Source organism: Natrix helvetica (genome assembly GCF_964273705.1).
Source record: "Natrix helvetica genome assembly, chromosome: 1".
Lineage (NCBI taxonomy): Eukaryota > Metazoa > Chordata > Lepidosauria > Squamata > Natricidae > Natrix > Natrix helvetica.
In genome coordinates this window covers 284,041,125-284,057,574 of record NC_138548.1, presented here as the reverse complement: position 1 = coordinate 284,057,574, position 16,450 = coordinate 284,041,125, and the positions used below count along the sequence as shown (strand labels likewise).

Below are 16,450 nucleotides of genomic sequence, written 5' to 3'. Positions count from 1 at the left end.
GTCCAGCGCTGCTCCGTCCGCGCGCAGTCGCCTTCCTCAAGTCCGTCGCCAACACGCCGGGCTCGCTATATGCTACCTCACCCTACACAACCTAAGTAGCCGGTGCAGCCGCGACGGCTTGCACGTGTCTGCCGCTGTGGCTAGCGCTCGGGCTGCCTGAGGAAAAGCGCGCGCGCGGCTCCTTTAACAGGATGGTACCACCTCCGCCCCTTCCCTTCCCTTCCCTTTCTTGGCGGCGGCGGCGGCACAGCAGCCCACTGTCTGCTCCAGGCCCGGGCAAAGTCAAAGGACTGAGAGAGGAGCCTTTGCTGCCCGCTAAAGCCGGCGGCCCGGTGGGGCGCGGCCAGTGCATGAGGGCAGCGGGCGGAGGCGCAGAAGAAGGAGGAGGAGGAGGAGGAGGCGGGGGCGGCGGTGAGTCCCTCCCGCTCGCCCGCCTGGGCACTGGCAGCCCCTGCCGCCGCCTCCGCTCCTCACCGGGGCCCGGGAGACTGAGGCCGCCGCGAAGAGCCCGGGACATGCGGCCTCTCCAGCCACAGCCATCGCCGAGGAGACGGAGGACATGAGGCTCCGCAATGGCACCTTCCTCACGCTGCTGCTCGGCTGCCTTTGCGCGCTCTTCTCGCTTTCGTGGTACGGGGCCTTCGGCGGGCACAAAGGTAAGGAAGGGGCTCGCGAGGGAAGGAGGGAGGGAGGAGCGCCCCCGCCTTGCGCACTGCGCCTGGCCCGGGTGAGGGCAGAGAACCCCGGACCATCCGGAGAGGGACCTAGAACAACATCCCAGCCTAAGGGAGCCAGAAACCTGCTGCCTCGCTCCCCTCCTTCTCCCGTTGCTTGAGGGAGACACCCTTAACCGGAACTTGAATGTGATCTCGGAATAGCCCCCCATCCCGAGTTGAAGCCCCCGAGCCTGGAGCGCACCATCTCCTGTCCTGCTTCTCCTTCTTTGTTTTTGTTTTTGGCAAAGGGCTGTTCTGTCCGCATTCGTCCCTTTTCGGGTTTTTCTTCCTAGCACCCAAATGATCAGGAGATACTTTTTCCCCCTCCCCTCTTTTCATCTGAGATGAGAGCCCCGGTGTGTTTTCGTGGGGCGAGCAAGTGATCAATGACCTTCGTCCCCTCCCCGTTTAGGAGCTTTTCTCGTTCATTTGCAAGCTATGGTAGAAAATGTAGAGACATTTACACTTATCTTTTCCTGGAACAGGTAGTTGGCTGCCTCCTTTTTCTTCCACACCCCTCCGCATTTCTGTTATGGGCAGTATCCATTTTTGTGTTAATATTTCCCTAGGAAAGCATCTACAAATCTTATTCAGTTATACAGGATGTTTTTGATTTTTAACCCAGGTTTGGTCAAGGAAAACATGTGATTCTTCCTTTATGTTCCTGGTGTCCCTAAACTTTGAAGCATTGGAAATGAGCGTAAACAAAGCAAGACCCTCACATTGTCTCCTATGCTGTAGTTTACAGGACTGGAACATTTTATTTGGTTTCCTTGATTCTATTTTTTCTCTTTGTTTTTATTAGTATGGTTCTGTATTGAACTGGAATATGTTTGTTTTAAAGATCTGTCCTTGTTTATATTATTTTAAATATTTTGTGAGAAATGTGTTCATCAGTTGTAGCAATAAAAAGAAAAGGAAAATTAGTGGCAATGACCCAAGGAGGAAGCCAGGTATAAGATGGGATCATGTCTGAGGCATGTTAATAAGGTTTAAAGTCTATATTGGAAGTTGTTTTGGAACAACTAGTTTTGGAAGTTATAAATGTATTAAATGATAATTCAGGAATTTTATTCTAAGATTTATGTACAGGAAAACTGATGCTTCCGTTGACTAAGTTAGGAAAGTATAAAAGTGGGTTCTCTGATTATTACTTGTTTGTTATTAGGTACTTGGCACTTTTTAAACTGAAATAAAGGAACATGAAGGACAGTGACTGCCCCTGTTCCATGTAATGGACCTGTATTATATATATTTAGCATTGCTATCTACTGCCAGCACAGCTATGTTAGACACCCATGCTACTGTGCCAGTATAAACTCACCATCAATTCTTTGTATGGACATTACAATATTGTCAAACAACAACAACAAACAACCCCACACCATTAACTACAGTAACTCTCAAGACTTTTAAAAACAAATATCAGTTAATTATCAAAATATATCAACAGTTGATTTGCATCAGCATCTTGAGATTATTGTATCTCCCAGCTCTGAAAATGAATTAATGGACTTTGTAATATTGCCTTTTTGTGTGACTATTAACACATCCTGGGACAGTAAGTTTTACAAAGGAACTGCGGTGCTTTTATTTCAGGAGAATCATCTAAACACTAAATGATAAATAACAACCTAGAGGACATTCTATCTAGAGAAACAAATGCAAGCTTTTTATCAGAATTATGAAACGGTAATTTTTCAGTAGCCTTTTTTTTGCTCAAAATTAAAATGGCACACATGCAATATATTTTCTTTCAGTTTTCCTATCAACATTCTCGATATTTACATGAATGTCAATATTTTTAATATTCTGTATGAAATATTAAGCTGATTATAAAGATTTATTGTCTTACTGAATTTGGCAAGTGCCTATGCATGTTACGTCACAGACACTAAGTTAAATAGCTACATGTATCTTCATCTGTTATGATAAGAGAGTTGGAAAAGCCTGTACAGAGTTGAAGGACAGATTTGCCTTTAGGAAGCAATGTTTTTCAAAGTATCAGGACTGGTATAAATTCTATCAACTCAAGAAAAAAAGAAAGGATTTCCCCCCCCTTTCACTTCCTTCATGTACAGTAATTGTTGCTGTGAAGTGTAAAAGGGAATAATATGAATCTAATTCCCAAATCAATATCGTAAAACATAAATTTATATTAAAGCAATGCACCACACAGGTATGCATACAGGTAGCCCTCGGCTTACAACCATAGTTGTGAACAGAATTTCCATTGATAAGCAAGGCAGTTGTTAAGTGAATCACATCCAATTTGACGAGCTTGTTTGTCATGGTTGTGAAGCAAATCACTGTAGTTGTTAAGTAAATCACACAGTCCTTAAGTGACTCTGGCTTACCCCATTGGGGTGGCTTCATCAGACATTGGCTGGGAAGCTCACAAATGAGGATCAGGCGACACCCCCCCCCCCCAAGATGCTGCAATCATGGTAAATACATGCTGGTTGCCAAATGCTTGCATTTTGATCACTTGACCATGGGGATCCTGCAAGGTTGTAAGTGTGAGGACCAGTTGTAAGTGACTTTTTTCAGTACCATTGTAGCTTTGAACAGTGGCTAAATGAATGGTTGTAAATTGAGGACTACCTTGTACTAGAGCTGTAGAGTTTTTTGCCTTTGAAGGCAGAAAGGTGTTTCATGCATCTATCTGAATTCCTTATATCACCTGCCTCTGTTTCTGCGACTTCATGGCTATTTTTCAGAGCTGATTCCAGGAAAATGTGTTTTGGACTAAACTAAATTCAAACAGATGCTATGTATGAACCTCCTTCATTTAGAAATACTTTTTACCTTTCAATCTGAAGTTATATACACACTCTTACCTATGTAAAGCTGACTCTGCTTCTTATATTTCACCTTACCTCTAGCAGTATTATGCTATAATTTTCTTTATTCTCCTTTATGTGAAGATAAGGGGTTTTAGGGATGATTTTCATCTTAAAATGTCCCAGTTTAACTTGTTATACCTGCTGCCCCTCTTCTCCATACTATTAATATACAAAAGCAGGTATCGGTAATAATAATCTGTTCTTCATTGCTACACTGGCAATGTTTATACTAGATACAGGACTGTTGTATAAGCTAAATTTCTCCATCACTTTAAGGTCCAAACTTCCAATCATGCTTTAGGAACATGTTCCCTCTGGCATGTTGTATTTATCTTCAGTCATTATTTCATCCATTAGATTTTCCACTGAAAACTATCCTACCATAGCTTCAACGTTTGTAAAATATATAACATCAGACCCGTGGTCTGGTGAGAGCAAAGAGCAAAGCTGAAAGAACAAAAAAAAAAACAATCACTTCATAGCAAAAAAAATATATCAACAACTGTTTCACCTGCAAATCAGGGCCGCAGAATTTGCCAGGGATTCATTACAGATACAACAGGATGGAGGTAGGGGAGAAAGAGAGCAGACTTTAGTATAGCATCACTTTGCACAAATATAGGAAAGGTACAGAATAGTTTAAATAGTAGGCAGTGATGTGGTTTCTTGGTTTTGGCATGCTTTAATGTGTTGTTGCATCCATCCAGTGATTTCCTCTAGCTTTGCTTTTTTATTGAGCATTATTGCTGTTACTGTGCTACTAGAAAACAAGCCTTTCTTTTTAATGAATGTTAATATGGTTGTTCTGAAAGTTAGGTCTGGAGGCTGTTGCTAAACCTAGCCTCGGTCAAACTACTTAAGGAGTAGTAGTCCTTCTTGTCAATGGGTTTCATTCTGGCAAGGCTAATGGATATTGTGCTTTGCCTACTGCTTAGCTTCTTTATTAACTTAGTGCCCCTACTTTGGCTGCTAGTTTCTACATTTTAGAAGTCATTAGGGCCATATCATCCATCTGTCTGGAGGCTATTTTACTCCCCCCTACCCATTTAAACAATGTGTCTTTGTAGCTCTGCATAATGGGTTTGGGCTGGGGATGCCCTTCCTTGCTTCCCTTCCATTACTCATCAACTAAAAGGTTCTTTCAGCTGTGGTATAAATCCCATTAAAACCTCCTCCCTACAGAGCTTTAAATAAACAGATTTGGAGAATGATACCAGTAGAGAGAGTTCTGACTATTGCTATCTAGACCTTCTTGAAAACATTGTATGTGCCCTTCTTTGTTCCCCTGTTCTTTTAAACACTGGAAAAAACTGACTTCTGCTCCTATTTGTAATAGTTGTAAAAGACAATGGCATGTAATTTTCTATTTAAGTAAGAAATGCTGCTTAGGTGATACTCATATGAATGGCAGTGAAATGAAAACAGTCTTCTTACACTTTATTCTTGCTGTTTTATTGGTAATCATTTCATGCTGTAAGATGGTGAATTCTAGTATTTTCTCCTTTTGTTATTTAGAGTTGTAAATAACTCAGTTTTTCAGTTTTTTTTATTTAAGTCTAAGAAAAATATGCACGGTATTTTCAAATAACAGGAGACTACCGGTATGTATTTAGGTAAATGTTGAATGGTTTATTTAGTTATTTGTTTGCTGTAGTCATAACTCACCTTTTGTCTAGAAGCTAAAGCTGTCTTACAGTACTTTTGCCCTCTAAATGTTCTTGTAACAAACAAGGGTTGGGGAATGTAAAGTAGTTAGGCTGAAAGCTAGTGACTGGCCTACAAGTTAACCAGCTAACTTTATGACAGAGGGGTTTCTCACATTATAGCCTTAAGCTGATTGATTGGGGGGGGGGGGGAACCCTCAGCTGAAAAAGATTTCCAGATTTTCTTCATTTTGGCCACAGAATGATGTTTCCTTTGGATTGTGTTTGTGACAGCTCCTAATTGGTGGATTCCCTTGCTTTTTTTTTTTTACTCTTTAGCTGGTTAAAAAACAGAAAGAAAGCAAATACAATACTTTGGGATGGAAGAGTGACTTCAACCAGAAGAAGAAGGTGGTAGAAGTGTTGAGATTTTTTTTAAAGGACAGATCCCAAGTTTTACTGCTTTATGGGTAAAATTGCCAAAAGCTTTTTACCTCTGGTGAACCTGTTGTTTTTTTAAATGACTGTGGAAGGCAGAGAGACCAGTTCCTGGAGAGATGGGGTATTCCTGAACAGTAGCTATTTGGACTGAAGCAATTTGCCTACAATGAAACGAAACAGAGAAGCTAGAGAGAAATGCTTGAACTGGCACAGACTGGAAAACCCAGGAAGCAGGAAATTCAGGTAGAGGTTTTCTTCCCTGGAAGCATATAAAGGATGACATCGTGCATTCTTTATCTCAGAAAATGGTTAGTGGCAATAGTAGAATGGCCACTGATATGATGGCAAGATGACCCTGAGGATGACATGAGTAGGAATTTGAATTTGAGTTCTGCTGATCACTGCATATTAAATAGTTCAAAACAAACAGCATCTAAGTTGCATCTAAGAAAAATTTATTGAGCATGTCTAGGCATATGGGAATGACAAGCTAAAATTAGCTGAGAATACTTCCCTCTATTTTGCAATATTTAGGAGTAGGAGGCAGCACATTTGCTTTTATAAGACTCTTGACATAAGGTATAAAAGCTGAACGAGATAATGCATTTTATTCCTTTATGACCTTTATATTTTAATATTTGTATATCCACTGGTTAACATCTTTGCAACTTGGAATGAAGTGTTAGAGTTTGCAGATTGTGCGTTGACAGACTTTGGCTGACAATACTTTTATCAGGAAGGCTTTTTTAAAAAAAAATTCCAGTAATTGAAGCACCATGGAAATGAGAGCTGCTGGAATAAATCAATACCTCTAACTTGTAACTAAAGCTTAGAGTGGAGTCCCAAGTCAGTGGTATGGGTGAGGCTGTGGAGTTCTTGTTGCTTGAATTACAGATTGTAGAGACATAGTTAGAATTGGGGAGTAAATACTATAGACTAGACAGAGGCAGTCCCTCAGGAAAAAAAAATGGTTTGATATTTATTGGCAAGGCACAGGTTAATCAGCATGGAACAAGATAGAAAATAGGTAACTTTGAACATTACTATTGTTAAAGGAGTTATAAATTCAGTTTTTGTGTTTGTAAAACTCCAACAAGTCTGGTGTGTATTCTGCTGCTTGTGCAGTTAGAGAATGTTGTGGGAGTTTCCAGAGAAGACTTAATTTTTCATTGTTTGGGAAGTTGGCAAGAAAGTATTTGGAGCAGGTGACAGGAAGCATAATTGCCCTGTTTCTTCTGTTGGTCTATGAAAGATGTCTTTACTATAATAGTATCTGTGATACTGCAGATTTTCCTTTCTGATGCAGTTCGTTATGAAATTCAGGCCTGGTCTATTAGCTGGTTTGTGATTCAGAGTGTTGCTGAAAACACTGCATAAAACTGTAAAGTTTTATGTGGTTTTATGTAAAGTTATGGACTGTGAACATGGGGCATAAGAAAAGGGGGATTGTAAGAGGCTGAGGAAATGTAGGAAAGGCAACAAAAATAAGCTCTTAGTCCCAACTGAAGGACAAGCTAAATAGTCTTCTCATTTCACTTTCGGAACAATAGCAAACTTTTATACAAATATGGCTTATGTTTTGATTTTGTTATTTTGGCTCCACATTGAACACTTAGCTTCCCCCCCCCCCCTTTCAGAAGCATAACTATTTAAAGAGTTAAAATATTTACATAAGGGGTTTCTTCTAGCTCAAGCTATCTTCATCATTTCTTTCTACCACTGTTCAGTGTCCTAGGACAGTCTTTTTGAATGCCTTGTCAGATGTGATAGATGGCAACGCCCATCAGGCAAGCATAATCAGATTGTAAGAGGCTGTCTATTATGTCAAATTATATTGGCATTTAAAAAAATGTATTTATCATATTTATATGGCCTGTCATTTCAAAGAAAACTCTGGGCAGCATACAATAATCAATAAGAGCAACAAATAGGTGAAAACCATCATTATAAACATATAAAAATCATTATTAAAAATAAGAAACTCTAGAAATTTAAAATGCTGTATATAAACCGCATAGAGACAGTGAAAGAGTAAACACAACAGAGCTATCTAAGAACTCCTCCAGCTCCCTGGGGACCCAGGCCTGGTGAAACAACCAGGTCTTGAGAGACTTCTGAAATAATGACAGGGATGGAGATGACCTTATTTCAGGGATGGAGGAGGGACAGTGTTCCATAGGATGCACACTATGATGGAAAAGGCTCATCTCTTGGGGCCAACCAAACTGCAATAGTTTTTTTCTAATTACTCCCATGCACCTATTTCAGGTGATCTGGGTATGGATGGCTCAAAGAACCTTTTGCAGAGGCATGTGAAGGAATTTTCCCAGCATCTGTTGGATAAATGTGCTCGGATTTGTTCTCAGTTGGGCACTGACTTGTTTGCAGGTCTTGTGGGAGTCTTCTTAGGGAAGGGTCTTGCCCCGTTATCTGAGAATAGTTTGACCAGCTTGATATGAAGAAGTGGACAGGATTCTTAGGACTATGAGCGTAGCAACTTGCTATTTAAGATTCATGCCCCTCATTGTTGATAAACACAGCCTGGTTGGGAGCGGGGAAGCATATGAATGAGTTCTAGCCATGGTTAATGCTTCCTTGAGGGAAGGGGTTGTTTCTTTGTCTGTTAAGGAGGCTTTCTTCTGCCCCCCCTCTCTACAAGAAGCCATCTAGACCCCACTATACCAGATAATTTCCATCCAGTATCTAATCTCCATTTTGAGGAAAGGTGATTGAGAAGGTGGTAGCACAGCAGCTTCAGAGAATGTAGAATGAAACAGATTGTTTGAATTCCTTTCATTTGGGCTTCATGTCATGATATGGGACAGAAATGGCATTGACTGCATTTTTGAAAGATCTCTGCCAAGGGCGGGATGAAAGTAGTGCATCTATCCTTGCCTTACTTGACCTCTCTGTAGCTTTTGATACCATATACCCATGATGGCGAACCTATGACACACGTGCGACAGGTGACACACGAAGGCCTCTATGCCGGCATGCGAGTGGTCACCCAGCTGAGCTCCACTGCTCATGTGTGTGCCTCCCACCGGCCAGCTGATTTTCAAGCCATTGAGAATATAACCATATACATCCAACAGGAACAGGAAGATCCTCACAGGATCAGATAGAGGTAAATCCTAGAGAAGCAGGAAATGCATCACTGAACAATCGAGATGAATGCTAGAGAGGAATAAAGCGGCATAGAAGGCTGACATAACACCTGTAACAGTGTAGAAGGGGAGGGGGGAATGCGAGGCCTGCAGGGCCCAAAACGGGGCACAGGGGGTTGCATGCATAGCGGGGTGGGGGCTCATGTGCGTGCTTTTGGCACACGAGGACAAAAAGGTTCGCCGTCACTGCCATATACCATGGTATCCCTCAGGATTGCCTCAGGATTGGGGTAGGCAGCACTGTGTTGTGCAGGTTCACATCCTTTCTCCAGGGCCAATTCTAGTCAGTGATGGTTGGGGAGGAGAGATCCTGACATCGACCCCTGCTGTGTGGGATACTATGGGGCTTGGTGCTCTCCCCTCTCCTATTCAACATCTACATGAGACTGTTCATCCATCATCACCACAAGGTGAAGTATTATCAGTATGCTGATGATACTCAATTCTATATCCTTGATCCTGGCAAATTAAGCAATACTGCAAAGGTCTTATGGTGCCTGTGAGTTGTTTGGCTCTGGTTGGGAAACAAGAGATTTCAGTTGCATTCTGGAAAGACTGAGTGACTTTGGATTTTGGGGCCTTCTGTATTGGATTATACCATTTTTTATGCTGGTTGGGGTGACACTACTCTATGTGCAATTTGGGGGTCTTCCTAAACTCATGACTCCTGGTCAAAGAGCAGGTAGCAATTATGGTTAAGAGGACCTTTGCATGGGTTTGTGTTGTGTGCCAGTTGTGCCCATTCTTAGATCATGGGGCTCTACTCACTGTAACTATGCCCTTAAGTCACTTTGTATTTGGTTTCTGTAACATGTTCTAAATGAGGCTGCCCTTGAAGAGGATCTGGAAGCTTCAGCTGGTGCAAAATACAGCAGTGTGGCGAGTTATATATGCCCATAGAGCAGTACACATTACATGTCTTCTCCACAAGCGGTATTATTTGCTGGTTTGCTTCAAGGAGCCCAGATGGCACAATGGTTAGAATGTAGTATTGCAGGTTAACTCCCCGCCCCTCGCCGGCCTAGAGTTCCATCCTGACGGGGCTCAAGGTTGAGTCAGCCTTCCGTCCTTCTGAGGTTTGTAAAATGAGGGCCCAGATTGTTGAGGGCAATATGTTGGCTCTGTAAATCACTTAAAGAGTGCTATAAAGCACCATGGAACAATATATATGTCTTAGTGCTATTGCTATTTGACCTTTAAAGCTCTTCATGGCAGGGGGATAGGTTATATGAAGGACCACCTCTCCCCAATTATATCTGTCTGCCTCATTAGGTCTGGCAAGCTAAGGGTCCCATCTATCAGGGTGTTACATTTGATAGGTTCCAGGAAGTGGTTCTTCTCTGTCGTAACACCTGCCTTCTGGAATCTTCTACATCCTCCCCTCCTCCCCCAGGAGAATTTAATTCCATTATTCTCAATGTCCTGTATGTCCTTGAAGACTGGCTATGTTATGAGACCTGGGGCTCCCATAGCCCTAGGCAGATTTTGTGTTGGCTCTCTTACTGTGGTTGGTATCATCCTTCTCTTTTTAATAGTTATTTTTAATTGTGATTGTTTTATGTATTTATTGCTTAATTATGTGCCGTATGCTGTCCTGAGTCATTTTTCATGTGTAATAGGCTATAGGGATATGGTAAATAAATAAATAAATTTGCCCATCATGAAGCACCCAGAGGGGGGGAAATGTGATGAAATATTTAAAAGAAAATTAGCCAGATTCCAATTTTAGTTTAGCAGCACCGAGTTACAATTATTTTTAATACCTAAAAATTGCCAGAGCTATGATGACTTACAGGAGAAAAACTATGAGTCACTGACATTTTTTTGTGCATCAGGTGTCAAAATGAAGCAGCATGATGGTGCCCACGGTTGAAACTTGTTCATTAGGAACTGGACTGAAGCCATTTAATGGGCTATCAGGTACCCTTGACTTTAGCTAGGCAGCTGCCTGCATTGACAGGTCTGAATGATGATCTAGAAATCAGAAAATACTGCAGTGGTCAGGTAACAATTAAACCCTTGAAGCACACAATTCTATAGTGGCAACCTTTTCGCACAAAAGAGTAAGTCCCTGCCATGGCTTCTGAAAGATACCCAGCAAATGATTTGTCAGAATTAGTACCAGTTCAAACACATTGTGTTCTCTCTGCTTATTTACAACTTTATTACTGCTGCTAACTGGTAAACATTTATTATGAATGTCAGTCAGCTGTGTTTGTTTTTACATATACAATTTATTACACAGAATAAACATACCCATTTATCCAATATGGTAAAAGAAAAATTGGGTAGAATTATGCCTCACTTAATATACGATAAGTAACTGATCCTTTCTGGAAACATGGAACATTCTGTTTTTTGGGAAGATATATTGGATATATTGCCAAATTACTATTATAGTATGGCAGAAAATGAAACAATTGGGAAGGGACAGGGTACCCCTAAACAAAAGGGCAAAGGAAATTGTCCAAAACCTGAATGCCAAAGAGAACTCCACTAAAAGTCCCAAAGGACAATCATGTTCCTTTGAATGAATTACTTGCATTTGCTTAACCCCTCCAACTCTATTGCTTTGGCTCAACCCTCATAGCATCCAAGATCCCCATGTCACTCATTTCTTTGTTTTCGATCATGATCATTCCTTCCTATTTTTTTTCATCTCCAGGAACAGCATCTGCTTTCTCTCCTCAGTTAGTTAGTTCTACAAGCTTTCCTAATGTCTCCCTGTGGTCCATATGTTCTTCACTACTTGTGCCCTAATTCTTGCATTTTCCCTACCAAATTGCAATATGTGTTCCTTTTATCAGGACAAACCCATATTCCCTCCTCACCAAGCAAAGGTAACTGGATCTACAAGGACACTTTAAAGTGGGGCACTGACCTGGGAATTATTTCCTAGGAATATCTGATCTGATATTATCCAGAGGCATTTTGTATAATTATGAAAGCAGATTATGATTAGATGTTTTCATATTCTGGTGACTTGAAAAGCTGTCCTTCTTTAAGGTACTATGAAGATTTAAAAAAAGGTGTTTGTTGGTACATTGGTGTGTTCCATAATCCTTATAAGTTGTAAAAACAGACATTTTGTGTTTTGTTAATTTGTTCATTTCAAAAGAACTGACATGAAAACAAAATCTCCTGCAAAATGAGTTTGACTGATGAAGTTATTTTCTCCTCATTTCTCATCTTGTATCTTAAATATGGAATAAGTTAATAACTGAGACCTATTTATTTTCACATTTCATTTCACTACTTTTGTCTAAGAGGCTTTTCTGTTGCTTATGGTATTTTTGTGTTTCTAGAATCACAGATTAAGTGACAGAGGTACTATTTCCCCTTCTGCAGTTAGATTTACTGGTAGTGCTTGCTTAATTGCACTTAACTTTTTCAATCAATGTCATTTTTGTAATGAGATTTTCTGTAACCCATCATCACTGTCGGGAATACCTGCTAAATGAATTAAATCTCTTACTATCCTAACACTGCATTAATAATCCCCCTTGTCTGTTTCTAGGCTGAATCAGAATAATAACCATATGACAATTATGTTATGAAAAGAAACAAGGTTGACCTCTCTAATATTCTATTATTTAATATGAATGTGTCATTTTACTAACCTGCAGGGGCAAAAGTTATATGAGGGGAAGGTGGTCAGAAAAATTAGACCAAAGTAACAACTCTGACTCAGTTTTCTGTAGCAGAAATAGGTATTGATCAGTTTTTGAATGATAAGCTAATATAGAGATGTATATATTCATAACTTTAAATTTTTGGTATAGATTCCCCGAATGCCTTCTTACATGTGATATTAATCTGGGTGAAAGATAATTGCTTGATCACAGATTCATAAGTTGAAAAGAGTCATTGTATTCAACTCCTTACTGAGTTCAGGAACTCACATTATAGCAGCAGCCCAGACAGCTGCTTAGCTCCACTTAAATATATTCAGTAAAAGGAAACCCACAACCTTTCTGGGTAATTGGTTTCCATAGTTGAATAGTTCCTTCTGTTAGGAAGTATTTTCTAACATTAACTGAGAATCTGCTTCCTGTGACTTAAATCCAATATTCCATATCCTGCACACAAAAGCAAGAGAAAATAGATCTTCTCTTCCATATGAGATCCTCTCAGGTACTTGAAGAATGCTAATATATCCTTCTTTAGCCATCTTTTCTTAAGGCTAAACATAATGCCTTCAATCTCTCTCTCTACGAGTCAGTTCCTAGTTTTCCGATCACTGTTATTACTATTTTGATACCTGTTCCAATTTCTCCAAGCATTTCTTTTAATGTGGTGCCCAGGTTTGGACACAGTACTTGAAGTGGAATCGGAGCAAAGCAGAATAAAATGGAATTATCCCTTCTAGCAATTTTGAAATAATTTCTGTTGTTATAGCCTAATATTATAATTGCCTTTTTTTTTTCAACTACTGGCTTGTTCTGATCTGGCAGTCATCTATATTTCCAAGAACTTTTTTTTAAAATTACCAACTACCAACTACTGCTAGCTGACCTGGTAGCAAGTTGGAATTGGGCTTTTTAAAATTTTGACAGTAGCACTTTTATCAATGTGATAATTGTCTGTTCCTGGTGAAATAACACAGGAAAGACTTAGAAAAAAAACCATTTCATCTGTGTATGAACTATAGATGTATAGTTCAGAAAAAATCATTCAGATACCCTGACTCTTTAAGAAGGAATGTCAAACTTGCGTTGTCATGGCGGCATCATGTAAAGCATCACGACTTTCTCCCCCTTTGCTAAACTGGGCGTGGGTGAGGCCAGCATGTGATGTATCTGGACGACAGGCCGCGGGTTTGACAGCCCTGCTTTAAGAGGTGGATAAAGTTACAAATAACAGGAGGATAAGGCTTGATGTCAAAACTGGAGCTCATTGGGAAGCTGCAGCCGGATCTGCAGGGCTGAGCAGTTACTCATGCCCATTTCACAAAAGTAGCTCACAGTTCAGAATCTTGCTACTATGCACTGAAGCTTTGTGGAAATCTTTGATTGCACAAAAACCATTATCTCCAGGTTATAACCTGGCAACAGAAGTACTGATGAAGTCATCATCATCATCTTCATTATTATTATTAAAACATGAAACTCAATGGTATTTGTGTCACAAATACCATTGACTGGTGCTAATGGTTGATACGGGTTTCTGCCAGCATCCTAAGTATCAACCAAGCATCTTCTTGAAATATGTGATGTTCCGAGTACTGCAGTTTTTTGCAGTTCCACTGGTGTTATTGCAGGAAGCTGCAATTTATTGATGTGTTTTGTAAAATTATTGGACATGTTACATGTTGATGACAATGGGTATGCTCTTACATATTGTTCGGTGTTGAATCCATAGCTGTGTAGTTTCAATGGCCAGGTCGCAATATTTCGTGATTTTTTCCAGTTCTTTTTCAAATTATTATTGTTCTTCTTCTTGTTGTTGTTATTTAGCATCATTGCTTTAAGTGCAATTACACTGGAATTGTTAACCTAGTGAAGCAGGAATTTCATATCAATCTCAGATTTTTTTATTATAGAGTACTCTCATTTGTTATATACAGAATTTAGGAAAGAAGAAACATGAAATTATGGCAAAATTAAACTCACTTGTTACATTTTCTGAGCAGATAACATTTCCCTGGAGAGCTTTGAATTTGGAGAACTAGGGTTTTGAAAATATGACAAAAAAACACTGAATTTTCTTAAGAATTCTAGGAATGTACCATTGGAAGCCATAGTAGTATAAGAGTGGGGGAATTATATGAATATTACTTCACAAAGCATAAATATGTAGTAGAAAGTGGTTGGTAATTTTTCAGTTAATCTTTCTTATTAATGGATTGATTCAATACTGGGACAGTGGTTTTGTTGGAAGGTAAACGGGCAGCTTCAAAAATGCAATTTGTTGACAGCATTATTTCAGGCGCTGAATGATTTATTTTGGCAAATTAGAGGTTTGTTTCCTAGGTGCAAACACTTGTAGCAAATATTCTCATTATAACATTCCTTTCCAAAGCTTCCATGTGAGAGTTAACTTATGACCTGCAACAAACTATCTCTGAGATATGTTACACTAAGCTTGGCTCAGACTCAACCCTTTCATAATTTGTTTTCTCACATTTCAAAGAGCGGAAGAATGCAACTGACATTTTAGCTGTTTAGTATTTGATATCATTTGTATAGGGTTTTTTTAAACTAGTAGTAAAGTAGGATTAGAGTATGCTAATCCTACTTAGCAAGGATGTAAAAACAAAACAAGCCTTTTAAAAGGCGCTGATAATAGAGTTACATTTTTGTAGCATTTGAAATAGTGATATGGTTATAAGGTATTTTAAAATTTAAGTAGAAGAAAAGATTGATTCATATAAAACAATTATACAATTAATTCTAATTGCTCATAATACATCATAACTGATTACAGTATATGGAAAGAACTGAGTACAGTATATCAAGACTGTCAAACTCGTGGCCCATGGGCTGGATGCATCACATGCTGGCCACACCATAAGTGGTTGCTCCCAGTTTGGCCGAACCGGTAGTGGTCATTTGGCCTGGGTCACAGAACCGGCAGCAACCCAGGCTGGCCACGCCTCTGAACTGGTTCCCCGGTCTTTTCTGCCATTGCCGGCATGTTTCTGTGCATGCATAGAACAATTAACAGTCAACTGCGCATCCGAGAGCTATGTGTGGTGCACGCGTGCAGCAAACTGGTATGAACTGGTACAGGAACCAACCCCTGGGCCACGCCCATCCCTGGTTTAGTGAAGGGGGAAAAAGTCATGATATGTCATGTGACAACAATACGATGCCATGAGTTTGACACCCCTGCAGTATGTGGAAAGAAAACTACATGAACATGTAAATGAAATACCTTGCTTATTGTGAAAAGTTGAAAACACATTTGTACCTATGTAATAAGGCAGAAGTTAACTTTCAAGGGAATCCATTTTGAACATTTGCAAATTGGAAAACTAATATGCCATACCTTTTCTTCCTTACCATCATGAGCACTATAAGTTTTGTATCATGCAGATTAGTTGAAAAGAGATGAGTAGAAAATTCCCAGTGAAGATTGACGTAGAAACACCTGTTGGGTCAAGTGCTTCAGATCAGGAGTCCCCAACACCCAGCGTGTGGACAGGCACTGGTTTGTGGCAGCCTAGAAACCATGCAAATAAGCAAAGCCATGCAAATAAGCAAAGCCCCATCTGCTGGATGCAGGCAGCACGCGAAACCATGCAACGTCCGGTCCATGGAAAACCTCTCTCATGGAACCCATCCCTGGTTCCCAAAAGGTTGGGGGCTGCTGCTTTAGATAGCATTTTTTATGTCTAGCAACTGCAGAATCAAGGTATACTTGGACTGCTGCATGTAGTCTACAGATGTCCATAAACTGCATTTGTACTCATTGTTCCAAATCTTTATTATTGTCATTGTTATTGTTATTAAAACCTCTCTGAACCCATTCCTGATGCCCAAAAGGTTGGGGGCTGCTGCTTTAGATAGCATTTTTCATGTCTAGCAACTGCAGAATCAAGTTATACTTGGACTGCTACATGTAGTTTACAGATGTCCATAAACTGCGTTTGTACTCATTGTTCCAAATCTTTATTATTGTCATTGTTATTGTTA

At 40.1% G+C, this 16,450-nt stretch overlaps 1 protein-coding gene across 1 annotated transcript in view; it reads left to right on the top strand.

Moving 5' to 3' along the window:
- The first annotated feature begins 273 nt into the window (after positions 1-273).
- Positions 274-16,450, top strand: part of MGAT4B (alpha-1,3-mannosyl-glycoprotein 4-beta-N-acetylglucosaminyltransferase B) — a 146,327-nt gene continuing 130,150 nt past the window's right edge. The window contains exon 1 of the mRNA XM_081943836.1: positions 274-656. Coding sequence (XP_081799962.1) covers positions 560-656 — 97 coding nt within the window. The 5' untranslated portion in view covers positions 274-559. The remainder of the gene's footprint in view (positions 657-16,450) is intronic.